The 26913-nt window shown below is 41.9% G+C and overlaps 1 protein-coding gene across 4 annotated transcripts in view; it reads right to left on the minus strand.

Moving 5' to 3' along the window:
* Positions 1-26913, minus strand: part of MYBPC2 (myosin binding protein C2) — an 83533-nt gene that overhangs the window by 34496 nt on the left and 22124 nt on the right. For all 4 annotated transcript variants that reach the window (XM_060691549.2, XM_060691550.2, XM_060691547.2 and 1 more), the window contains exons 2-14: positions 25182-25244; positions 17536-17565; positions 12939-13016; positions 11335-11483; positions 9601-9718; positions 8749-8797; positions 8347-8406; positions 7462-7673; positions 7161-7293; positions 6886-7010; positions 6645-6750; positions 5922-6088; positions 5659-5824 (exon numbers count right to left, since the gene is read on the minus strand). In XM_060691549.2, the coding sequence (XP_060547532.2) occupies positions 5659-5824; positions 5922-6088; positions 6645-6750; positions 6886-7010; positions 7161-7293; positions 7462-7673; positions 8347-8406; positions 8749-8797; positions 9601-9718; positions 11335-11483; positions 12939-13016; positions 17536-17565; positions 25182-25244 (1456 nt within the window). The remainder of the gene's footprint in view (positions 1-5658; positions 5825-5921; positions 6089-6644; positions 6751-6885; positions 7011-7160; positions 7294-7461; positions 7674-8346; positions 8407-8748; positions 8798-9600; positions 9719-11334; positions 11484-12938; positions 13017-17535; positions 17566-25181; positions 25245-26913) is intronic.

Raw genomic sequence — 26913 nt, forward strand, 5'->3', positions numbered from 1 at the left:
CTGTCCGCGGCTTCAGCCATTGACGTTCCTCTAAATCTCCCGCTTCTTTTACTTAATTCTAATTGGCCCATTTGAATGGTCATTCAATACTCAACACCCCTTCCCTCTAGATCAACATCAACTAATCCTGGAGTCTCTCAAGCCACATAGTCGCGTAAGTAGGCGGGCCTTCTTGGGGCACGATTGGACCTGCGCAGTTCAGTTGTTCCAGTGCTCTTGGAGGGAGAGGTCGAGTTCTGTGTCTCTTCTGGAGGCGCCTCTGGAACTGTCTCGAGCTCTGCTGTTGGCGTGGACTTATTCTGTTGGGCGTTCCTTCCGTCTCCCTCCAGCTGGAACGGTGGACTGTCATGGTCGGTGACTCTCTCCTGGACTCCAGATAAGTGTTCGCTGCCTTCCGACTGGTTTGAGAGTTGTTCTCGTTGTTTGCTTGGTGGCGTTTGGTGTAAGGCTTGGTCTGTTTCTGTGTGACTTTCTGTTCTCCTCCCCTGAGTTTCTTCTTCTGTTTTGTGGTCTTTCCTGACTAGTCGGCCCCTGAGCTGATCTATGTGTCTTTTCCAAATTCTACCGTCCTCTGTTTCTACCCTGTAGGATAGGGGCTCTATGATCTGGATTATTTTTGTTGGGACCCATAAGAGATTTCCGCTGAAGTTTTTAGCGTACACCTTATCCTCTACTAGGAACTGTCTAGTTTTGCTGGTCGAATCAACTGGTTTCTATGTATTGTAATAGGGGTGCAGTCTATCTAGATGGAATCGTAGCTTTCTTCCCATTAGCAGTTCCACGGGGCATCTGTGTGTGGTGGCACCAGGTGCAATGTGCTGAATGCTCAGTAGCTTATCTATCTTCGCTTGTATGACCCCCGGTCCCAGTCTGGCTAAGGCTTCTTTCATTGTTCTCACCATTCTTTCAACCAATCCATTCGTGGACGGTTTCCCTGGCACGGATAGTGCGTGTCGGATTCCTTGTCTGGCTAAAAGCATTTCGAACTGGTTAGCCGTGAACTGGGGTCCATTGTCTGAAACTATCAGGTCAGGTAGTCCGTGTGTTGCAAACAGCAAGACCCTGATGACCGCCTCAGACGTCGTTGATGTCATTAACTGTACCTCTAGCCATTTAGAGTAGGCATCAACAATGATCAGGAACGTGTTTCTCTGGCACAGCACAGCAAAATCTATATGTATACGGGACTACGGTGCCCCGGGATTCTCCCAGTCATGTTAGTTTTTTTTATTAGTTTTATTTGATTTGTATACCGCCCTACTCCCGAAGGATTCAGGGCGGTGAACAGCCACATGATAAAAAAACATAAATACAAAATTTAAAACTGAATAAAATCGAATTAAACAATTTGGCCGAAGACAGATTTAAAACAGATTTAAAACACCCCAATAAATTAATAATAATAAATATGTGGGTGTGGTGTGTGGTGCTGGTCAGGATTCCTGGCACGGTGTGCAAGTTGATACTCTATTTCTCTATTTCTTTATCCATCCCTGGCCACTAAACATAGCTTCTTGCCAATGATTTCATCTTTACGATCCCCGGGTATCCCTCATATAACATGTCTAGCACATCATTCCTTAATGCTTTTGGGATTATTACCCCCACAATAGATGCCCCCTTAAACCTGAGAGTTCTGTTTGCGTCATTTTGAACGATTTGAATTCAGTGTCTATATCAGTCACAGGCCAACCCTTCCATACCCAGTTCAAAACGCCTGCCAGAGTCCTGTCCTTAGCTGTTGCTCTTGCGATGTCCGAAGCCGAGATTTGGGTGTTCTCCGTGGTTTCTATCAGCAAGGTGGTTGTGGATGGTGCCAGATCTTCCACTGGTTCCGGAAGCGGGCATCTGCTGAGTGCGTCGGCGTGATTGATGGTCTTCCCAGGTTTGTATTTTAGTTGGTAGTTGTATGCCACAGGAATAGCATTCTTGGTGACAGTATGGGGGATGTCAGCTTGTCTCTCGTGAAGATTCCCAGGAGTGGTTTGTGGTCGGTGATGAGTTTGCATCTCCTCCCATACAGGTACTCATGGAACCTTTTTATGCCAGCTACTGCGGCCAATGCTTCTTTATCCAGTTGGCTGTAGTTTCTTTCTGGCTTGGACAGTGTCCGTGAGTAGAATGTGATGGGGCTTCTTTGCCATTTGGCATGCAATGGCTCAGTACAGCTCCTATGCTGAATGGAGATGCGTCGCAAGTTAGTCTTAGAGGCAATGTCCCGCTGTACTGTACTAATACTCTGTCCAAAGTTAAAAGTCGCTTTATTTGTTCAAATGCGTTCTTTTCCATCTTCCCCCATGTGCACTCCGTCCTCTTATCCAGTAGTCGGTGAAAGGGGCTCAGTAACCGTAGCTTTCTGCGGCAGGAAAATATTGTAGAAGTTCAATAACTCAAGAAACACCTGCAATTTTGTTTTGTTTGTTGGGGTTGGTGCTTCTCTGATGGCTTTTAATTTTCCTAAGGTGGGTCGTATTCCTGCCCCATCAATTAGGTATCCCAGGAATTCAACTTGTGTTTTGGCTAGCTGGCACTTGTCCCTTTTCACCTTCAGCCCCACTTCCTGGAATCGGGTTAGCACTGCCCTTAACCGTTGCTGTAATTGCTCCTGATCTTTGGCTGAGATTAATACGTCGTCAAAATAGGGGACAACCCCTTCAATTCCTTGTAATAAACATTCCATGAGACTTTGAAAAAGTCCCAGAGCTACGCTTACTCCAAACTGCAGACACTTGCACTTGAACGCTCCCCTGTGCGTGAGTATTGTCTGCGCTTCTGCCGTGGCATCGTCTACGGGTAATTGTTGGTATGCCTGGGCCAAATTCAGCTTTGCAAATATCTTTCCTTGTCCCAGGGAGTGTAAAAGTTGCTGTACCACAGGTACTGGGTAGGTGCTCTGCTGTAATGCCCTATTTAGGGTGCTCTTATAGTCTCCACAGAGACGCATTGACTCATCCGGCTTCGTGGGGGTGACTATGGGTGTTTCCCACTTAGCATGGTCCGTTGGCTCCAGTACCCCTTGGGCAACGAGTTTGTCCACTTGCTCGTCTATCTTGGGCCGTAGAGCAAAAGGAACCTTCCTGGGTTTACTTCTGACAGGGGCTACCTGGGGATCTAGGTTGAATGATATTGGGGACCCTGTGTACTTGCCTTATTTTCCGTCAAAGATGTCCATGAAGTCTCTCATCAGCTCCTCTTCCCAGCCATCGTCTTCAATCCGATCGACCCCGGTCACTGCTAATCCCAAAGGCTCAAACCACTCCAGACCTAATAGGCTGGGTTTGTCCCAGTCCACTATGGTGAGAGGCAGTTTCCTTCAGAAGTCTTTGAATCTCACGTTGAACTTTCCAATGCCCAGCACTGGAATCTGGTTGCCTTGGTAATCTTTCAGCGTGATTCTTTGATATTTGAGTGTGCTGGTCGTGAGGCTGGGGATTAGTTGCTTTATGGTCGCCCCGGATACCATGGAGAGGCACAACCTTGAGTTGACTTCCATTTTGCAGGGTGTCCCCTCGATGTAAACAGTTGCTGCCATCTTCTTTGACTTTCCCGTGCTCGCATGTCCAACTATTATTGTCTGATGGGTCTCCCCTCTCTCCAATCCATAGTCCTCGCTCCTGCGGCCCCTTCCAAATGGCTGTTTTTGGGTTCCTGTTTGGAATTGTCTGGTTCGTGGTTGAGGGCTGGTTTGTCTGTTCCTGTGTGAAGCTGGCTGGGATGCCCTGCAGACTCTTGCTATATGCACTTTACGATCGCATGTCTGGCAGATTGCGTCTCGAAACCTGCACTCCGACCTTGGATGATTCCCTTTGCAGCCTGCACACCGAAATTCCTTCTTTCCTTTTCCTTGGTTCTTCTCCTTGCGGTTTGAGCGGAGGTGATGGACTTCATTTTCCTTGTCTTCCTCCGATTCGGTCTCTACCTCCTTGTAATGGACGGTGGCTTCTTTCTTTCCTTGCGGCCCCTTGTTCATTTTCTTCATGGTGGCTACGGATTTCTGGGATGCCTCAGTTTGCCATTGCTTCTTCCAAAGCCTCTTGAAATGTTATTTTGGGCCTTGTGAGTAAACGGCTTTGTAACGTCAGATCCCTCAGGCCCAATATAAGATGGTCCCTCATAGCTTCATCCATATTTAGGAATTCGCAAGCGGTGGCTATCTCATGCAATGTTGCCACGAACTTGCTTATCGATTCTTTCTGGTCCCTCCGGTAGAATTTGTTTCTTCTTACCAGGGATGAAGCTTGGGGTGCGTAGTGGACTCTCAGGATGTTCTGCAGGGCTGGCCAGGTCATCGTTCTCAATTATGCCAGTGATGCTAACGCTTTTGCCATTTTAAAAACAGCGGCTCCGCAGTATGTGAAGAAAAGTGCCCTCTTCCTCTGTTCCAATAAGCTCAGCAAGTTGTTTGCTTCGAGGAACATGTAGAATCTCTCCATGTATGATTCCCAGTCTTCTCCAGCCGGGTTGAAGGGTGCGGGTGGCATGATCGAAGACATCTTCTGGCCGTTGCTTCTGATGGCCGGTGATTGCTTCGAGGAGCTTTAGTGACTTAGTGTCCAATCATCCTCCTGATATCCCACCTTCATCGCCAGTGCAAGATAGGGGGTACAGGAAGGACACGGACAATGACTTCAGTAACAGCTCTTTATTAGCTCCAGTACAGTAATGAGTTTGCCTAGCTGCGGCAGCTCCTTTTAAAGGGAGCTGTCCACGGCTTCAGCCATTGACGTTCCTCCAAATCTCCCACTTCTTTTACTTAATTCTAATTGGCCCGTTTGAATGGTCATTCAATACTCAACAAGTTACTTTCGGAAACATCTCTCTGGTTATAGCTGCCTATCCCACCCTGCCAGGCAGGGGGAGTATGTTACATAGCCCATCAGTTAAAGAATTTGGACTGGTGGGGCCCAGGAAGATACCATTCTCTACTATCTCCCCCACTCTGTGGAATATCCCCCCCCAGTGGTGAGTTGGACCCCCAGTCTCCTGGCCGTTCAGAAATGTTTGAAGATCTGGGCTGTGCCAAACTTCCTTGGGGTATGCAGAAAGCATGCAAGCTTGAAGTTGATTAGTACCCTTGAAGGCCTTCTGCCCGTTTTTTAACTTTAATAATTTTATACTTGTTTTAACTGTCTCCAATTGTATTATAATGTTTATATGGTTCTTATGCTTTAAACATGCACCACCCAGAGCCCCTTTGTAAGGTAAGATGGGCTATCTCCAAATTTGATAAATACATAAATAAAAGACTAATATTGCATTATTGGAAAGATAAATTTACGGTCCCGGTTATTCAAAAGATTGAAAATCTGATTGCACTTGCCATCCATGAGCAGAATATCTATAGACTTTGTATGGACAAATAAAATGAATTATAGAACTCATTTTCACTTAACATGGTAGGGTATAAAAGAATGCTAGTTATATCAGTAACAAAATAAATATATTGAATAAAATTTATTTTAGATAAGGATATATAAAACTGTAATTCTTCATTGTTATAACAATATATTGTACTTTGGGGGGTTCCCTGTTTTGTGTGTCAAATTTTATTTTCTTGAGAGTACGTGTATTTGCATCGTAATTTTCTTTTTCTGTAACTAATTAATTTTTTTTAAATCCTACTCTGCGTATATTCTACAGTTTTCTCCAAATGCTCACCTGCCCTTGTGAGTCATTGTGATGCGTTTACTGGGCCGAATCTCAACTCCGTTCTTGTACCATTTGCCAGTCACCTTCTCATCAGACACTTCACACTTGAAGACAGCTTGTTCAGCAGCCTTGACCGTCAGATCAGCAATACCTTGAATTACCTCGAGCGGTTTGTCTGGATGGTAAGATTTGAAGACATAAATTTCATTGGGAAAAACCTCCAAATTCCCTTTATTGCCTTTTCATTGTTGGATCCATTGGCCCCTACAGACCTTCAACTGCAAGATCTGCCTCTGATTGGCCCCCGTTGGTTACAATCTGGTAGCGCCCAGCATCTTCTTTGTTAGCCTCATTGATGATGAGCATGTGCTTTTTGCCATCCTTTCTGATGCGGTACTTGAAGGTGTCTTCACGAGTCAGCTCCACACCGTCCTTCGACCTGGAGATGAAGAGAGGGAAAAGGGACAAAGATGGAGAAAGGACATGACTGGAGAGACAAGTAAATCCAAGTAAAATGCAAGTAAAACAAGAGGGAAGGCAAGGGTCTTGCCAGCATCCTAATGGACAGGAAATGTAGCTTTTCCAAAATATTAGCCATATTTTCAAGCAATCTGATGACATTTCCTAAGATTGTTCTTTTTATGATTCTATATCTCCAGGCAACATTTCCTTTTTTAACTATGTATTACTTATAAATTTATCATTATTATTCTGCTAATCTAGAATTCTTGCTTCCTAAATTTAAATCATAGAATTTTATAACATTTGAAAAGAACTGGCATTTTAATTTTTTATCACATTATTATTCTTTTATTGTTTTTTGCTGAGTTAAAGAAAGAAAGATGAAAACAAATCAACATGAAACATATATTGGTAAATTGAAGAGATAACTCTGTAGTCAATACCAGAGACTGGGATTATTTAGAAGACAGCTGATTGGCTAGAAGATAAAAAAGAAGAAGAGAAAAAATGGAAAAGTTGAAATGGGAACTTACCACATTACCTGGGCTCCTTCCTCAGATACCTCTACTTCCAACACTACTTTGTCTCCCACATATACTTGTTGGTCATCCAGACCACTCATGATCAGGACAGGTGGTTCTAGGTACATAAAGATGGAATGTATAATGGGGATATTGCTCACACACGGCTACACCTTTCAACTTTATTCTGCAAATCATAATCTTTGTGATTTTCTCCAATTGTATTATATTTGCATGCATCCTCCACCCTCACCTTTTACAAAGACCTCTGTGAAGCACTTCTCATCTCCAGCCACACATTCATAGGCTGCATCATCCGCCAGTGTTGTCTTGGTGATTGTCAGGATACGTTTCTTACCCACATTCTCAAAGATGTACCTATCCACAAGAAAGGGAAAAAAAACCATGCACCTACACAAAGGGAACCATAATATTGTTTCCCTTGTCTCACAATATATTTTCTCATTTCCTATCCACTAGAACAATAAACCAGTGTCCTGGCTTTACCACCTCATTACTCAGACTTACTTGCCACTGGGCTTGAGCAGTTGCCCATTTTTCATCCATTTGATAGGTAAGTCAGGGTCACTCAATTCCACCCACATCTTGATCTTGTGGCCCTTGTCAACTTGATAGGCTGGGTCCAGTTTCTTAATGAAGGCTACAAAAGACATTGAGAATAGACACCCTTTTGCACTCTTGGCTAAGAGAAGGCTAATGGGACAGTATTATTTATATGTCATACCAAAATGCTAAAACTTGCCACATAACTCCTGGCATTAAACAGAAGTTATATTTAAGTCTCCACCAGTCTAGTCTCTTCTGATACCTGCACTTTTCTTGATCTCCACCTTGGCTTTCTTGAGCCTTTTCAACATGCCACGTAGATCAGTGATGCCATACTCAAAGGCAATTCGCTCATACTCGCTTTTCTTGGTCACACCCTTAAGCAGTTCCCAGATCTCTGGCGGAATCCCCAAATCATCGTCGTCGTCCTTCTTTTTCTTCTTTTTCTTCTCTTCTTCTTGCACTTGCACTTCTCTAGAAAGAGGGATAGAGGAAAAGGAAGCTTTTGAACCTGTCCTCTAGAACAGCTGTCCCCAACCTTTGCGGCTTGGCAGCCTGCCTTGGGAGGTGGGGAGTGAGAGGGGAACTGGGCCATACAAGTTGAGTTGTATGTGCATGCACGTCCGTACCGGTCTGCCCCTCATGTGAGTTGAGCTGCCCACACGTGCACCAGCCCACAGACCAATTGCAAATAGGCCACGGTCTGATAGTGGGCCACGGTCTAAGGGTTGGGGACTAGAGCAGCCAATTCTTGTCCTATATTACATTATAAAAAACTCCCAAATTTCTCCAGAAGAAAACTTGTCCTAAATTTGACCATCAAGGAGCTGAAAAGAAGTTACACAAAAGCCCTCTCCGCTCATCTACCTTTGTTATCATATCCTCAGGAAATCTAGAATCTTCCATTTTAAAGGAAAATTACTTGACAAAAAAAATGCAGGTGAAGGCAATATACTATATATCTAAATAGGTATTTTTCTGCCTAATGCTGGCTGGGAAATTCTGAGAGTTGAAGTCTACACCTTAAAATTGCCAAAGTTGAGAAATATTGCCCTAGACTGATTGCCTCTGCTGGTTATCTATTTTCAGGCAAAGAGAAGATAACTGTTATGCCTCCCTTCATTGCTAATATTTTCACTTACTGTACCTTTTCTTAAGCAAGCCAGTGAAATCCAACTCTCCAGCAACATCGCTTTTCGCTTCTCCACTGCAAGGAAAAGAACAGGGAACTTCTCATCTCAAAGTACCGTGCATATTGTAATTTTTAATGTTTTGCTTCCTCTCATCTTCTGATTTTTGCAATATTTTGTCTGAAGAAGAGTTCTGGAGATGGCTAAACTTGCACATTCTTTTGTCTCATTGTGGTTTGATTTTGGAATTGTTTTCATGATCCTTGCCTGCCACCATCACCCCCATATTTGTCAGGTTCAGCAGCAGAACAATGGAGACAGAACTATGGAAGCTGTAGTCCAACAGAACCGGAATGATTAAATGGAGGTGGGCTTTTTCAAGTAAGGGATTCATCTGTGCTGAAATCATGGATACTTACGAACGTTTGAATGCTTCTAAAATATTGCCAGTTTCTTCTGTTCTTGGTGCTGGAGGAGAAGATAACAATGCTTCAATTCTTTTATATTTATGCTTTTATGCTATTGTAAGCTGCAGAGTCTCTCTGGATAGTGAGATGGGCAGCATATAAATTTAATAAGCCACACACAAAAATCATCATTATTAATATTAATCCGGCAAATTAATCTTGACTAGTATGAAAAACTATTTGGTAGGCTATAGACTCCAAAGGATGACATTAGATGTGAAAACATTTAGTTTTCACATCTAATGAATTTGTACAACATGGGACTTAGCTAAACTTCATTTTAGTAGTCTGTGGCTCAGTAAAATTTATGGAGATTCTCAGTCGTCCACATCATAGTTGTCCCAAAAGTGCTTTCTTTCAAATTTCCATAGACATTTAGCTATGAACTTTGGGATGAATAGCCTTCAAATGGTGCAGGGGTGACCCTGAGAAACTCCATAGATATTCACCGAACCACAGACTACCTAACTGAACTTTAGCCAAGACCCATGTTGTACAAATTGAACCTAAATGTATTCACATCAGAAAGAGGGCTAACAAGCACTTGAATCCTTCCATTCTCCCCCATTCAGTCAGAACTGAATAAGCTTCTTGGATTAGAAGTGAAGTGTCTTCTAGCAAAGCTAGAAAGTCCAGTTGCCTTTTGAAAGAAAACACCTGTAAGTTGGGAAACCCACTTATTGACTTAAAGAGTTGTGTGAACAATGTCATTTATCGCTGTGAGCAAAGAATGTTAAGCAAACATTGTAGGGTTTTTTAAAATTTAGATCTGGAGATTAGCAAACAGTGTGAACATGGTGGTACCTTCTGCATCAATATTGAAGGCACAGCTGTCAAAAAAGTCCTTGGCTGTCACTTCAATGCGATAGTCACCTCGGTCTCCAATTACTATTTTCTCAATTTTCAGCTCATGGGAGTAAATCTTTGAGAATAAACAAAACATAAGCACAAAGTTTATTAGTAGCTATTTTTATTGTCACTATATGACTGGCATGTAATAGTTCTGAACTAGAAACAAGTATCTCTATATTCTCTATATTCCATTGGTGTTAATGGGAGTTAAGGAGATTCAATAGGATGTGAAAAATGTAGTTCAAAGAGCAGCAAAAAATGAATTATTGGAATTAAGATATCTAATTTTGCAATTCTCCAACCAAAGTCCCACAGGTAGCTTTATTTATTTGTTTTACAATTCAGGCTTTGATCAGTAAAAAAAAAAAGGGGGGGGGTTCAGTAGGTAGTAAGATAGTTTTGGGGGCAAGATTTGCAACAGACACAAAAGAATTAATCACACCTACATTATTGATATCTTACCCTGATTTTTTTTTCCTTCACTGTGCTAGTTCCTGTTAGTTTGGCAAATATTTGAGATTAGATGTTTACCAAAACTGGTCTATTTTTGCTCTCAGTGTCTTTAAGCAGTTAAATCTCAAAATAGTTAAGTCGGCTTAAAATGTCTTGTTTAGTTTGAAATTAAGGACATTTTCAGATATGTTTAGATTTCTACTTCACCCATTTTAGAAGTCTCAAGCTCAAGATATTTCCAAGCATTTAAGAAGCTGTTTCTGAAGAGCTGATTACTCTTTAATTCAACCTACACGCAGAAAAATCTGTTGTGTGAATACCTTCATAATGTCACAAGTGTCATCCAGCAAATTTCTCCAACAGTCACCCAGCAGTATTGTACATGGCAAGTTTCTTCAACCTGATGCTCCCTCCCTCCTCATAGCTTGTTCTTAAAAGTAGCAGAGTAGCATTTTTCTTAGGGTGAATTAGGAAACAAGCAAGCAAATGCAGTTTGGATAGAATAAAAGAAAAATGGGGATATTCCCAGGGAAAATTGATTGTTGGAAAAGTTCTACAAGTTCTCTAAAATGTACCACAGGTGGTCTTTGACTTATGACTGCAATTAGAATCAGAATTTCCATTGCTAAGCCAGATATTTGTTAAGTGAGTCATGCCCGATTTTACCATCTTTTTTTCCAAAGTTGTTCCAAAGTGAATCACTGCAATTGTTAAACGAATCATGTGGTCATGTGAATCTGGCTTCCACCATTGACTTTGCTTTCAGAAACTGGCTGGGGAGGTCACAAAAATTGACTGCAGGATGCTGCAACACTTGTAAATACCTGCCAGCTCCCAAGAATGCAAATTTTGATTACATGTCTCTGGGAATGTTGTGATGACAGTCATTAAGGGTTATGACCGGTTGTAACTCCCTTTTTTCAGTGGCTTTGTAACACTGAATAGTCACTAAATAAATGATTCTAAGACATGGACTTAATCTATACAAAGCATTAAACTGAAAATTTAGAGAGTGATGAGTTTGGGGAAAGGACACATATTTACGAACCAAATTAGGCTTAGACTGGGAATTATGCTTTGGCAAAATTCTTAAATGCTATTGAAAAACATATTTCACAGTATCCTTTTGAAATAAGTCATGGTAGTTAGAGAAAAGTACTTTTAACAGTGCAATATATTTTGAGAGAACAGACATCAGTATCTCTTATAGCCTCCTTTTCTACAGGGGCTCACATTTTTATCCTTGTCAAAGTCCTCTTTGAACTGGAACCGTAGTCCGCTTTTAATGCCCAACTCCAGCCACTTCCCCTTGAACCACTTGACGGCAGGTTTGCAAGGGAGCTGAGCCCCATCCAACTGTATCTGGATAGTCACATCACTTCCTATAGAAAGGAGACATCAAAGTCAGAATACCTGTTTCCCTATCTAAATAGGCACTTTGTTATCCTATTAATCAAACTCAAAGGAATTAAACTTCTAGGAAAAGATGGACTCTCTCTGAAACCCGGAGGAAATGAAATTACTGGTATTCTAAATGTGCTGGACTACAAATCCCAGCATTCTTAGACTACACAGCTATTAGTTGTGGAGGCTGGGGATGGTGAGGTTTCAGATCAACCTTGCTGAAAATTGTTAGCTTCAGGGAGATGCTCTAGTTCAGTGATGACAAACCTTTTAGGCACCGAGTGCCCAAAGTGTATGCGTGTGCCCCGTGCATGTGCCAACGCCCCCGCCCAAACTGCAAGACGCAGGCACGCGCACAACCCATGCATGTGCGTGCAACCCACCCATGCATGGCAGAGACCCAAAGACCAGCTGGCCAACGGGAGGTATGCGCACATGCGTGGCAGAGACCTGAAACAAAGCTGGGGTAATGGTGCGCGTGCCCACAGAAAGGGCTCTGCATGCCACTTCTGGCACACGTGCCATAGGTTCACCACCACTGCTCTAGTTGATACTAACCTAGAAGAACCAATAGTTGCTTTATACTAATTGGAAGAGAGCCACATCTCCTCTAAAAGAAGATTCTTAGAAGTGTCCTGATTATTGCTGATATGCAAAATGATTATAACATTGATCCATAGCTTAAGGCATGTGATAGAAATCTATCTGTAGTTATGCAGGTAATTAATCTGGCAAGATTTCTATCTGGAGGTGAAGAACAACAAAGGAAACTATTCATATGTAACTCCATATGTTGTTCTTAGTTCCTGAACCCTATCAAGGCAAGACACACCTAACCCTATAGCTTTATTGTACACATTAATTAGCAAGAATTAGAAACAAGCTTCTAGGTTCTCCTCCTATCAGTAATAGTCAGACATAGAGAGACAAAGAAAGGATGATTGAAAATTTTTTAAAAGACTACTCAACCAGGTCTAATAAGAGACAGCTACCTTTTCCTCCTATCCTTTGAAATGCCCTTAGCAGTTTCTTTTGAAACTGTTTTGATCTCAGATGAATGCTGGAATTGTAAATTTTCAAACTAATCTCTGATTTAACTGCTTTTCCCTCTTCTTCATCTGTACTATTTAGGTCTATTTTAGGTAGATATTTAGGTATTTAGGTACTATCTGTCTTAAATTGCAAATGTCTTTTTTATTGATCTGTATCAATGTTTAGATAAGAGAGAGAGAGAGAGAGAGAGAGAGAGAGAGAGAGAGAGAGAGGGAGGGAGGGAGGGAGGGAGGGAGGGAGGGAGGGAGGGAGGGAGGGAGGGAGGATCTCTAAATCTCTAAACAACAAAATGATAAGATTTTTTTAAAAAAAAGTTCATGTAAATTTCACTAGAATTTAGAATATGCATGAATCTTCTGCCTTTCTACTTTGGCATTTACCGCAATGTACTAGCACATTTTCTGGCTTCTTGATGAAGACTCCTTCTGACTGTGTAGAGGGATCCCCTTTGTCTTCCACTGGGGAGGAAAAGGGTAGAGTGATTAATGAAGGACAAAAAGTGCTAGTATGATTGAAAGTTCTAGGATATAGCAAAGCAGGAGAAAGTATTATCATTGCATTTAAGTTCTAAGAAAGAAGGACAGATTATCAAGAGCATGATTTAAGAGACCCCTCTATAAAAAGTATTCCATGTCTTGCTTATAGTTAATATGATTTTCTCTCCAAAAGATTTTACTTCAAAATTACGGGTGGATGCGAGAGCCAAGTTTATTATAGACTAGCTAAATACCTGTGCTTCGCTACAAAACTATGTGATGGGGCTTGATAAATCGACACTTACAGCTTGAAAATTAATGAGTAGTTATGATCGGCCTCTCCTCTCCCCTTCTCTCCCTCAGCCTTGCCCCACAGAAGCCTATCCTATCCTATCCCCCTTCTCTCCCTCAGCCTTGCCCCACAGAAGCCTCCCCTATCCTATCCCCTTCTCTCCCTCAGCCTTGCCCCACAGAAGCCTGCCCTATCCTATCCCCTTCTCCCTCAGCCTTGCCCCACAGAAGCCTTCCCTATCCTATCCCTTTCTCTCCCTCAGGCTTACCCCACAGAAGGCTCCCCTATCCTATCCCCTGGTTGCTGCTGTGAAAGTAAAACTGAAACTGAAACTCCTCTCCTCTGCTTGTGTTCCGCATTTGGAACAGATTTCTTTTCAGGGGGGGAGGGGCAGTAGAACTCCTTAGCATCAGAGCCTGTTAATAATAATATAGGAAATACTAACACTCTGGCAGTCATTTTGAAAAAATCCTTTCTTAGTGAGCACCTAGAAGCCAAGAGAAACATATGGGGCAAATTTCAAATTTGTAGGCTTTACGGTTCTGGAAATTTTGTGATGATGCGTTGAGTGGTATTTTGCTTTTATATAGATAGATAGATAGATAAGACTTGATTAAAATAGAGCTAATACCAGAATGTTAAGCATCAGTGATTCTTTGACTTCCATATAGTCTTAATTATGGAGTCTTTCTGGACCAACTTAAGGTATAGAAAGTAGGAGTATGATATTGTGTATGACAGTATGATATTGTGGCGGTTCTTTTTCTTTCTTCTTTGGTAGCAAAGAAGACATTGAACTGTGGGGCCCTATTTTACAAGGGTCATCAAGACTTCAGTCTCTCCCTACTTATATTTGGCATCTATATGGACCTGCTGGATGAAGTCATCCATCAACACGAACTATATCTCTGCTGTGAATCAGCAAATGATACCATTGAGGTTCCTCAGTGCCTCCAGGCTTATGGAGACCTGGATGGAGAAGAATTGACTCTGGCCAATTCTGCCAAAAGTAAATAGCTGTGGGTTCTGAAACCTCTGAGTCAATATGTTTTTTATCTTTAGTTCTTAATGGAGTAGCACTTGCAGTAATTCATCCCCGAGGGCCTAATGTAATGGCATGTAGGAAAGAATGGATGAAGAGACATTGCCAAGGGAATAAGAAACAGCGTAGACCATAGCTACGATAGATAGTAGGTAGGACAAAAACTTAGAACAGACCAGTGGTGGGTTCTAAAATTTTTTACTACCAGTTCTGTGGGTGTGGCTAAGTGGGGGGGGAACGTGACTGATTCAGCATGGCCAAGGTGATGTCATTCATGTACTCAGTCATATGATACCCCTCAAGCCACACCCACCAAAAAGGTGGCTAAAATTTTTGGGACTTTTTGAAACTTTTTTTTTGACACTCCGGCCCCATATCCAGGTCAGGACGCATGAGGTGGCAGTGGTCGTCTCAGCTTTCCCTCTGTGGCCCTTCCTGGCTGAAAAGCGTCCCTTCTCGCCTCTGATGGGCCTTCCTCATGGTTGCAGCTGGAACAACCCACTCCACCAGCTCAGGGCAGCAGACTTAGCTGTAGCCCAGACGAGCCAAGGAACTGCGGGAGCCTTCTGCGTGTTGCACCCTCTCCCAGCCTTCTCCCCATGCCTCCATACCATTTTTGGGCACCCACCTTACTGGGCTGCCCCCATCCCTGTTGCGGCTCCAATGGCGGCAGCTTCGGGAGACACTGGCGGCACGGAGGCGTGGGCGAAGACTGGGAGGGGGGTGCAACATACGGGAGGCTCCCTGCAGTTCCTTAGCTTGTTTGGGTTGTAGCTGATTAAGGTGCTTTCGCAGCCATGAGCTGCGCTTTCCTCCAAGTCTCACAGAGAGAAGCACCTGTTTCCCTCTGCCACCCACAGCACTTACAGGAAAGCATGGCTCATGGCTGCTACCGGGCTGCCCCAGTCCCTATCGTGGCTCCAACAGTGGCAGCTTCAGGAGATGCTGGTGGCACAGAGGCGCAGGTGAAGGCTGGGAGGGGGATGCAACACACGGAGGGCCAAGTCCGCTCTCCTTCCCCTCCCCATACTTGTTTACCTGTCCCAGAGAGCTTGGGCTATGCCTCCCTCCGACTCAGCCGCCTTCCTTGCTGGCATCGCTCCTGAGTAAACTCTTCTATCCTCGGCTGTTGCAAAGAAGCGGCAGCTCTGGGTGTGCAACACCCGCTTCGTTCTCTTTGAAAGCCGCTTTGTACCTTGTTTGCAAAGTGGCTCTCAAAGAGAAAGAAGTGGGCGTGGCACACCCAGAGCTGCCGCTTCTTTGCAACAGCCAAGGACTTCTTCTGCTTGGAGCTCCAAGCTGCAGGGAGGGGAGGCGGCTGCAATGCCGGCAGCTTCGGTGGGCTCCTTCCCTCAGTGGTTTGTTTTCTTTTACCTCATCTAGGTGATTTTGTCATTAAAGGCTGCTCCATGCCTTTTGATCTTTCTTGGGCATGGAGAAAAGCAATCCTGTGTGAAGGGACTGAGCCTGCTGCTGAACTTGGAAGCCGATAGGCTTCTTTTCCACCCAGCCACTGGCGCACAGCACTGGAAAGACCTCCGGTCACTGCCACCATTTTCACACATGCACAGCTTTCTTCTCACTGGCTAAAGGACTTTTCGGCACCCTGTGGCCAGGCGGCTGAGAGGCTTCTTTGCTCCGGTCAGCTTTGGGTGGGCGAGCAAGCAGCGACTGGGGAACCGTTTTGGGGCATGGCCTGGCTGCCGTTACTACTGGTTCGGAGAACTACTTCCTAAAGTTACTAACTATTCAGTAGAACTGGGCCAAACCGGGAGCAACCCACCACTGGAACAGACCTTCATTAATTTGCTAAGGCTGTATAAGAGAGGAGGAGAATTTGTACTGTTAGACTTGCTGGACTGATATCAACCTTGCAAAGTAGACTAGGTAGGAATCACAATCAGATGAGTTAATTCCACTTTATTGTAAAGCTACATTGACAGCATTGCATGTCTAAAAATACAATTCTCTCCACATCTATCCAGAAACTAAGAAGACTTTCAAGCAGTGGTGAATGTAAAATTTGTTACTACCAGTTCTGTGGGTGTGGCTTGGGGGAAGGGTTTAATGTGACTGGGTGGGTGTGGCCAACTTTTTTTTTTTTTACTTTTAAAAGCATTTTTCTATAACCTCTTCAGCCGAAGAGGCTGTAGAAAAAAATACTTTTAAAAGCCTCTGACAATCAGGCAACTCAGCTGGGATCATCAGAGGCTTTTAAAAGCATTTTTTCTACAATTTCTTCAGCCGAAGAGAGTGTAGAAAAAAATGCTTTTAAGAGCCTCTGACGATCCCAACTGAGCTATGCGATCATCAGGGGCTTTTTTAAATTATTTTTAAAAGCATTTTTTCGGCCAAAGAGGTTGTAAAAAAATGCTTTTAAAAGTAAAAAAAGCCTCTGATGATTGCGTGGCTCAGCTAAGTAAGGAGGGGTGCAGGGATTTTTGCTACCGGTTCTCCGAACCACCCGCCGTCATCGCTACCGGATCAGGCGATCTGGTCCGAACCGGGAGCATTTCACCCCTGCTTCCAAGCCTCTTGTTCCACCCTTTTTCCAGCTATTGGCAATGCTGTCTCTTCTCTGATCATTCCCTTGGCAGTGTCTCTTGAAGATAACTTGAAAATTTCCAACATGCCTGCGTACTTAGTTATCTTCCAATTGGATTACTATAATAGATTCTATGTGGGGCTCTCCTTGAACAGCATGTGGAAACTGCAACTTGTCCAGAATGCATTTTTTTAAAATTTGTGTGGGCATTTTTGGAACTTCACAATGTGCCCGTATAAAATCCTTCTATGTGAGATGAATTGTCTTCCAATGAGCTTCTGGGTGCAATTCTCAGTGTTTGTTGTTACCTATAAAGTCCTGCATGGCTCAAAACTAGATTAAAGTAGTTGTAGAACTGCCTAATGTCCAATGGTTTCTGCTTGGGCCAAAAGACCAAGAAATGACAGGTTTGAGCATGGTCCAGCTCCCTCTATTAAGCAGTGTCATCATATTTTCTCTGTCCCAGCACCTGCCCTGAGAAACAGCATTCATCCAGTTGTCCTTTTGGCTGTTTGCAAAGCATTAGAGAATTGGTTGCTCCATTGGATATTTGAACCAGGATGCTAAGACAGTCCTACTAGCTGATTTCTTTTGCTGTTTTTCTAAAAAGAAATATTCTTACCTCCTGGAACCTGCTCCACTGGAGCCTGAGCTACAAAAAATAAAAGAGGGGGGAAATATTAGATGTTTAATTACAACCAACAAATAATGTGCTATTTTCCACACAGTCCTAAGTACAGATAGTTCTTGACTTATAACTGCTCGTTAAACAATGGTTCGAAGTTATAACAGCCTTGGAAAAAGTAGCTTATGACAGGCTTACGATCTGCCCTCAAAGCTTTGACCATCACTCCTGCAGTCATGTGACTGCAATTTGGGCTTTTGGGCTCACATTTGCAACTGTTGCAGTATCTTCTGGTCTCATAATCACAGTTTGACTCTTTTTCAACCAGTTTCTGACAAGCAAAATCAATTGGGCAATCCTGATTTGCCTAACAACCATGTGATTCACTTAATGACCACAGTGATTTGCTTAATGACTGCAATAAAAAGTTTTGTAAAATTGAGTTCAGTCACATGATAACTTCCTGCAAGAACTACCGTGTTTCCCCGAAAATACAATATGTCCTGAAAATAAGACCAAGCCTGATTTTTGGGATGGGCATAAATATACGCCCTCTCTCGAAAATAAGCCCTAGTGAAAGGGTGGGCATGGGCAGCGCAGGAGGCAGCCTTTCCATTCCCTGGTCACCTTATGGAAGCTCAGCACCTTAATTGCGGCCTGCGGATCAGCTGGGCCAATAAGGGCTGGGAGCTGCCTCTCTGTCTCTCTGTGGAGGCCTCCCAGTGCAATGCTTTGCCACAGCTTCAGAGCAAACCTCCACCTTCCCTGCACAGGATTGCAAGGCTGAAGGCTTTGGAGGGAGCATTTTTGGGATGTGTGTCTGGGCAAAGCTCCCAAAGGATAGAACGATTGGCAGGGAAATGGAGGGGGGATTTTCCTGCTGATCGGAGCAAGGTGGAACCTCCAGCCTTACAATCCTCCACAGGGAAGGTGGAGGTTTGCTCCAAAGCTGTGGCAGATGATTGCACTGGGAGGCCTCCACAGAGAGACAGAATGAGAGGCAGCTCCAGGCCTGTGCTGGCTCAGCTGATGGATGCTCCCTCATGGGGTGCGATCGAACTTCCAACCCCAATGGACCTAGTGGGCGCAAGCTACCCCAACCCAGGAAGGGGAAAGATCTGATGGAGGGGGCTGTGGGAAGTTCTGGGAGTTGAAATCCACAAGTCTTTAAATGGCCAAGCGGCTGCCCATGTTGCTGCTGGCCTCTTCGCCCTCCTGGCAGTGCTGCACTCGGCAGTGCTGCGGGACTGCTCCTGCCTGGCCAGGTTGAATCATCCCAGACTAAAAACCTCTGAAAATGTCCTGAACACCACCAGCCGGCCAGGGCCCCTTCAGGAGAGGCTGCCTGGGTCCCGCCACCTCGCCCACCACCACCTTTGGGCTGCTAAGCGCCAGCCTGCATACTGATTCGGTGCTGCAGACACCAGGCTTTCCATACATCTACACTGAGCCCGACAGTCTTCAGACTCTAGTGGGCACTGCAGCTCTCTTACCAGCTGTGTGAGGTGGCACAGGTAGCACGGCTCCACCTGTGACTCCAGCAGCATAGGGCCTGCCACAGCTGAGAAGTATCCCAGCAGCAGCTGGGCCAGCAGGCAGGGTGGGTGGAGGAGAAGCTCCATCACTGCTGCTGGGAGGGGGAAAGAGAGATCTCCTTTCCGGCTGTAGTGGAGCAAAGAGGCTAAAGGGGGCCAGGTGTGGGGAGTGAGGGCAGCAAGAGGGGAGCAAGAGTGAAGGCGAGAAGCTGCACATTAACCTGGTGGGAGGTGGGAAAGTTTTTTGTGGGCGCAGCACACAGCTCTGCCCTCCGTCTTCCTGGCCGGGCTCCACAGCTGAGGGGCAATGAAGCAAACTGTGCACAGACTTTTGCCTGGGCGCGGTGCTTATGCTTGTTGGGCTGCTTCCTGAAGTTGGTAGGTACGTGGCCAGCCACTTTGGTTTTTGCCCATGGGGTGCTCACAGGAGACACTTGCAGCAGGTGGAGGCAGAAGAAATCCCAACCCACTCCCCACTCTGTTCCTCTGTCTCTCGGCTTGCCGAACAAGCACACCACAGAGTGTCTGGATTACCTCCCTCCCCCATGCCTCTGCCTCCATCTGCTACAGGTGTGACCACGGAAGCCTTCTTTCTCTTCTCCCCACCTCCGTCTCTTTCCCTTCCATTGCTGCTTCTGGGGAGCAGACAGCATGACAGAGAGAGCGGGGCCAGCGGTAGCATTTAAAAAAGTAAGATCTCCCCCAAAATAAGCCCAAATGCTTATTTTGAAGCCCAAAAGAAACTAAGACCCTGTCTTATTTTCATGGAAACACGGTAGAACTGCATTGTTTAGTGACTGAATTGTGGTTTTAAGATGAGGACTAGCTGTATAAATTCTTGTTGCAACACAGCTTTTCTCAGGCCTGTAAATATATCACGTCTGATATTTAAATTTTATCCACAGCATATAGGATATAGCCTTACAAAAAAAAATTGAATGAAACCTTGCCATAACAAAACAACAGCAGGACCTTATATATCAATGAAAGAGAATGCCTATAAGAAAGAAATTTTTGGACTTCCGGTCTGGAGACGCGGCGCCACAGTCGGGGAATTAGCAGGCTCTAACGAGCCCGCGGAAACCCCGACTGACAAACCACAGCCCGACCGGTCTTCAGACCGACCCCCATCTTGTAGGGATGGGGGGGTGAAGAGGAGCACCTCGGAGGGCCAAGAGAAACAGGCAAGTTCCTCGGAGGCCAGAGGGAATCCTCAAAGTCGGCGGTGGGGGTAGGCAGCCATGGTGACTGCCACAAAGCCGCAGCAGACCAGGACACAAGATTGTGCAGGAGTAAGAAGAAAGAACAAGCGTTTGAAAGCCGGGTGAATGACACCAACCCAGGTAAATAAAGGGATCTTTTGGAATATTTTTTTAAAATAAGACCCCAACCTTAAACAGCGGCTACAGATACATGGGGCTTGAGGATTTAAAAGAAAGGGGGAAAAATGGAGACCCAAGACAAACTTTGCATTCATTAATTTGGCTTAGAGGAATTTATTCCTAATAATTTGAAAAATTGGACTTTTTTTTCTGTTTTCTCTGGAGTGGATTGAAGAAGTATTTTGGGGGGAATTTAAACTTGTGAAAGTTAATGAAGTTAATGAATATTGACAGATGGATGGCTACAAAATTGCCATGAAGTCTGTGGTGACTAAGCAGGAAAGTGGATTGAAGAGCTTTTACTTTCAGCTTGGAAAAGAAATATCCTAAATGGCTTTCTATTTTGGATTATTATGATTACTTTGGAATTAACAGTAGACTAATGGATTTTGGAAATTTTTATCCTGTTCTGGGTGATTTTAAGAAGAAAGATCTTGGACTTTTTCTATAATGGAAACTTACAGACTTAGCAAAAAGAAGGTGTGGCGTATGAACAAAGACAGGAAGTGGAGACATCATGTTTGGAGCAGACATAATAAGAGCACTAAAGTGATATATAGAACTTTTAATTTGAATTGATGAACTTTGAAGTGGAACATCTGGACAGAGACAGGAAAAAGAAGAAACAAAATAGATTTAAACTAAATGTAACTAAATTGTAATATAATGCTTAAAAGCCTAAAGGAGTAAAAGGGTTTTTTGTTTTTTTTGGAGTAAACAGGAAGGTTTTTGGAATAATAAAGAAAATAATAATAATAATAAATGGCAATTAATACATACTTAATATACTAAGTGGTTAAAAATTATTATGAGAAGTGTACACTAATGTGAGATAATTTTGAGAAAACTTATTATTTGTTGTAATATGTCTTAGCTATATTTTGCAAATAAAGCTAGACTGTTGATTATGATTGACTTACATATTACTGAATGAAACTATGAAATACACAGATGATAGAGATAAATTGTGATCTAATTTAACAAATATGGAAAATGATGATTATTATGAAACATAATGAGATTTTGATGAATATGCTGAGATATAGAGATTAAATAGATAATTATGATGTAAGGGAAACTAAAATAACGAGGTGAAGGATTTTAACTAGATAAGAGTTAGAGGCTCAGAGGAAATAAGTGGGAAAATAAATAAAATGCTGGAAATCAGCTAAACAATGGCAGGAGAGTTGGAGGAGACTATGCTGGAAATCAACCAAATAGAAAATGCTGGAAATCAGCCAATAAAATGCTGGAAATCAGCCAAATAATAGGAGGAGAGTTGGAGAAAAATATGCTGGAAATCAGCCAAACAATGGAAGGAGTTCTGGAGGAGATTATGCTAGAAATTAGCCAAACAAAATATGCTGGAAATCAGCCAAACAATGGAGGGAGTCTGGGAGAAGTTTATGCTAGAAACTAGTCAAATACAATATGCTGGAAATTAGCCAATAATATTGGGAGATTGGGAGGAGACAATATTGGGAACAATCTCAAAAGAGTTGATAATTTGGTGAAGAATAAGCAATATGTTCTTGTGATAAAACTGTGTTATATGTGGGATATTAAATAGGAAAGTTCAAGATATGTCGATTTGATAAAAAGGGTCAAATAATTAAGATATTGATAAAATTGTGTTTTAAAATTTTAACAAAATGGAGCTGTATTGAAATTGAACTTGATAATTTTGGTGATAAAATGTAAGGTATATAATTAGAATAAGAGACTAGAATATTGTTAATAATTATTTGGATATTGATGAGATAGAGATATAGAGATAATGAGCTAAAATTTAATTTGAAGTTAAAATTGTACTGATATATTAGATTTGTTTAGAGGAAAGTGTTAGAATTTTATGTTTGTTTGTTTTTTGTTTTTCTTAGCTGTTTTAAATTTCTAAAAGATGTAAACAATTAAGATATTGATAAAATTGTGTTTCAAAATTTTAACAAAATGAAGTTGTATTGAAATTGACCTCGATAATTTTAATGAACTAAAGTTTAATTTGAAATTAAAACTGTATTGATATATTAGATTTGTTTAGATGAAAGTGTTAGAATCTTATGTTTAAATTTGTTATTTGTTTTTATTAGCTGTTTTAAATTTTTAAAAGATGTAATGGAAAAGTGGAATAGAGCGTGTTAAAAGAATATAAGCATGTTAACCATCTATGACCAGATTGAAATTCTGTTCTTGAAAGTTATATTTTATGTTTATGTTTGGGAAAAAATAAAAAATATTTTCAAAAAAAAAAAAGAAAGAAAGAAATTTTTGACAAGGACTAGGACTTTAAGTGCAACTTTTCTTGACTAAGTTTGAATGTAGCAACTAATTGATTTCTTGCTAAGTGAATAATGTTTGGACTTAGGCATTTATATACTCATCCCAGTGGTGAAATCCTCCACAGATTGGTACTGGTTTGCTGTCTGCGCATGCGTGGTGTGTGCCAAACGCAAGCTATGCGTGCATGCGCAGTGTGCACCAAATACATGTTGTGTGCGCATTCACAGTGTGCACCAAACGCACTTCATGCAGAAAAAGGAGGCTTAACAAGGTAAGTAGAACAGTGAGGGGGAGAATAGCTATGCCACATGATTTCCTGCTTTCTAGCAAATATAAATCACGTGGCACAGCTGATCATTGGAAATACCGGTTCGGACAAACTGGTAGCTTTTTTTTACTACTGGTTCACCTGAACCGGTAGCTTTTATCACTACGGATTCTCCTGAACCGGTGCAAACTGGTAGCATTTCACCCAACTCATCCCCATTTTTTGTTCCTCTGCTATAGCAGCAAAAAAGCAATCAGTTAAAAAAATACTGTCCAGTCAGTTGAAAGAAGCCAGTTTCTCAAACCATGCCACAGGTACTTATAGTATCATCTCCAGAAGAAATAATGCATGGTTCAATGCAATACTGCATTGAGTGTTCTGCTGTGGTATGATTAGGCTAAAGCTGAAGCAAAAGCTTTCAAGGGAGGTGGTGGTGGTGTTTTTTCTGCCAGAATCTAGAATCCATAAAACCAACTTGAACATTTTGATAAGAAGATGACAAGGAATTGAAACTTGTGGCAGCTTAGCTCACCTTGAAAATCTAAGGTTCAAAACTGCTTTCGATGACTGGATGTTTTAAATATGCATACTGTATGTAAAGTGTGATTTTTGGCTTTTATGTTTTATTAGGCAGAAATGTCCTTTTCAATTAGGTACCAATGCCATACTGAATCCCACAAAGAAAAGATATCAAAGGCAGTAAAGGAGTCATTTTTTTTCCTGGACCAATAAAGATATCATTTTACTTGTTTGTCATTCCTTTAATTAAAATGGTCTGTCAGGGATCAGCAGACTATGAGTTGGGAGCCAGTTTTTCTAGGTCAACATGCCAGCATGTGCAACACTAATGCAGAGGTCAGCAAGCAGCAGGTCTCTGCTTAAATTTTACATTATGAGGTATGCAAAATCTTTCCCCTGTTCCTTCAACTCTGGGAATGCAGGGCCAAATAAGATTCAAAGTTAGTTTATTTTTATTTATTTATTTTTTACACTTCTCAATTGCTTATCTTCCTCATAGAGTGGCTATGGGTGGTGTATAATTTAAATAATTTAATAAATTAAATTAAGCATTAAAAACATTAAAATCAAATACACATACACACACACTGCTTTCCTGAGCCTTTTCACTGAATGGACATAGAGTATCATATATATATATATATACATACATATACATATATACATATACATATACATATATTGTACATATACATATACATACACATACACATACACATACACATATACATACAGTACACATACACATACACATACACATACACATACACATACACATACAAATACACATACACATACACATACACATACACATACACATACACATACACATACACATACACATACACATATATTATTTCTAGGGAATCAAATGCATGGTTCAATCAAAGTAGACACATTATGCCTATATTTTTCTGTTATAATTGACATGCAAGAAGCCATAAAGAGAAGTTTATTAAAAGCAGCATCTTCCGGTTATGGTCCAGTTGTTCACTAAATTTCATGGCATCCAGATAAGCTGTCCTCTCATCTTCCTCCATCCACCTAGACTCATACTTTGACATGGTTTCTTATCAGAGAATGATGTCTTCAGTAGAAAAAGACAGAATAACTGTATAATGTATTTTGGTTGATAGTGGTAGGAGCATCCTTTGACTCTGGCATCCATCCTGACTCTGCCTTGGATGGATTATTTTTAATTCTTTATTTTCAACAGGGACATAATCATACCATCAAGGTATTCTTGGGAAGAACAACTGCCCTAAGCACCATTTGTAGAGGGGCATCAAAGGCTAGTATAATATTTGCAATGACCAAATGGATTAAATTCTTTTTATTCAGTTAGCAAATAATCTCAACGTCTTTGACTTTGGGGCTCCTCCACAAATAGAGGTTTATTGGGATACTGACTTCAAAGGGTGATGGGAAAATATTCTCAGATGAATATTCTGCCCTTGGCCTTTCAAGAATCTTGAAAAGGCTTTGCATACCATTTTATTTCCATTCCCTTGATGAGGCTATTCATAATCACCAGGGAACAGAAAGGCAAACAGTATGTTCTCTACACCCCTTCATTCTTCCAGTCTAAAAAAAATGTGCGGTTGACTTTCTGCTAGATCTGTATGCATGATCAAGTTGAAATATGGCTCATAGTCTTACTTTTGGGCTCTTCTTTCTTCACATCCTTTGGCTCTGCTTTCTTCACTTCTTTCTTCTTTGCTGCTATAGAGGAATGAAAAGACAGCAGATCAGGAAAAGTGGGCACAACAAGGCAACCCATATCCTCCAATCACATGCAACTATGCCAAGCAACTAGGTGGCCTTCAGAGGCTACTCAGTTCCTGTGATCATGCCCAAAATTTGGGACCAAGTACCCATTTTGAGTGGCATTATTTTTTCTACCCTCCTCTTCACAGTTTAACAATTTGATCAGTAAAATATCTCAAATGCTGTAAGCAAAGGGGAGATGAGGCATAACTTGGCAAGAAGAAACAGAACTTTCCCAGCAACTCTGTAAGCCACATGAACTATCTTAAAAATCCAGATTACTTATGTCTTACACCAGGGGTGTCAAATTCAAGGCCTGGTGGTCAGATCCGGCCTGCAGGATGCTTAGATCTGGCCCACAGGGCCACCCTGGAGACAGTGAAGGACCGGCCCACAGTGTCTCTGCCAGCGAAAATGGAGCTCCGTTTTCACTGGCAGAGCACTTGGGCCACCACAGGCACCCCTGACACAAATGAAGTTTGACACCCCTGTCTTACACAGACCTTGTAGCTGCAAGTTGTCAGCAGCTGTATGTGGCCTGGTAAAATGGAACATTGCAGCATGATGGTTATTGTTTTGGATTCCTACTGAACTCTACACTCTTCGTTTTTATTATTTATGATTGTATTAATGATCATTTTGTGGCCACTGCATGCACTCAGTCTTGGGTAAGCTATATTTAGGAACTACCCTTTCTTTTTTAAAAAAAATAATTCTGTAAATCTAATGCAAAGAGTTGCTCTAAACATACTAATGCATGATTCTCCTCTATAGGTGATGCTATTTTGGCTATATAAGTAACAATGCTATCTGAAGATTGGAAAGGACAAGCATTTTATTATCAGAGGATGTTCATAAAACATTATTCTGAGGAGAAAGATGAAAGAAAAAAATCCTTCCTAGAAATTTATTTCTAGGAAGAAATCTCACTCATTAAGAGAAAGTTTGGAGAGAAAAGTTAAGCTAAACTTGTGAAAAATCTGCCATCCTGTGTTTTCAATAGACTTGAAATCACACACTTGCATTGTGAATTAAGATGAGCTCTTCATATCTAGCATCATTTATCTTGATGAAGTTATTTGTACAAACTGTCTTTTCAAAAATTCAAATGAAGGATAAAATACAGCCTTTCAACTCTGTTGTCTTTAAATTAACATTTTTAACATAACAGAAAGACAAAAAATATTCAATGCAGTGGCAGTAATATTATTAATCATAATAATTAACTAAAAATGAAAACTACTGTAAACCTATGTTCATTCACCTAGTTAAAATAAACTTTATTATTCTTTAGTGGGTTTTTTTTTTTTTTTTGTGGATTTATACCCCCAAAAGGTAGATATTTCTCTGGAAGCTTGGGAAGAGAGATTATTTAGAGATCTCCCTGCATTTTATGCCAATAGCAACCATGTGAAGTTGAAAGAGAGAAAAAGCTTAGTTCAAGATCCAAGGGCTCTTGGATCTTGGATCCAAGACTTTCAAGGGCTGAGAGATGTAATGTTGCACCTTTCTGGTCCTATCCCAACATCATAATCCTCACATTAGTATTAACATTTAATCAAAGTCTGCTTTTCTTGGGGCCCAATAACTTATCAGAATGCTACTCTGGATCATATGGTCCTTT

This window comes from Pantherophis guttatus, chromosome 4 (genome assembly GCF_059756535.1).
Source record: "Pantherophis guttatus breed Tessera chromosome 4, ASM5975653v1, whole genome shotgun sequence".
Taxonomy (NCBI): Eukaryota; Metazoa; Chordata; class Lepidosauria; order Squamata; family Colubridae; genus Pantherophis; species Pantherophis guttatus.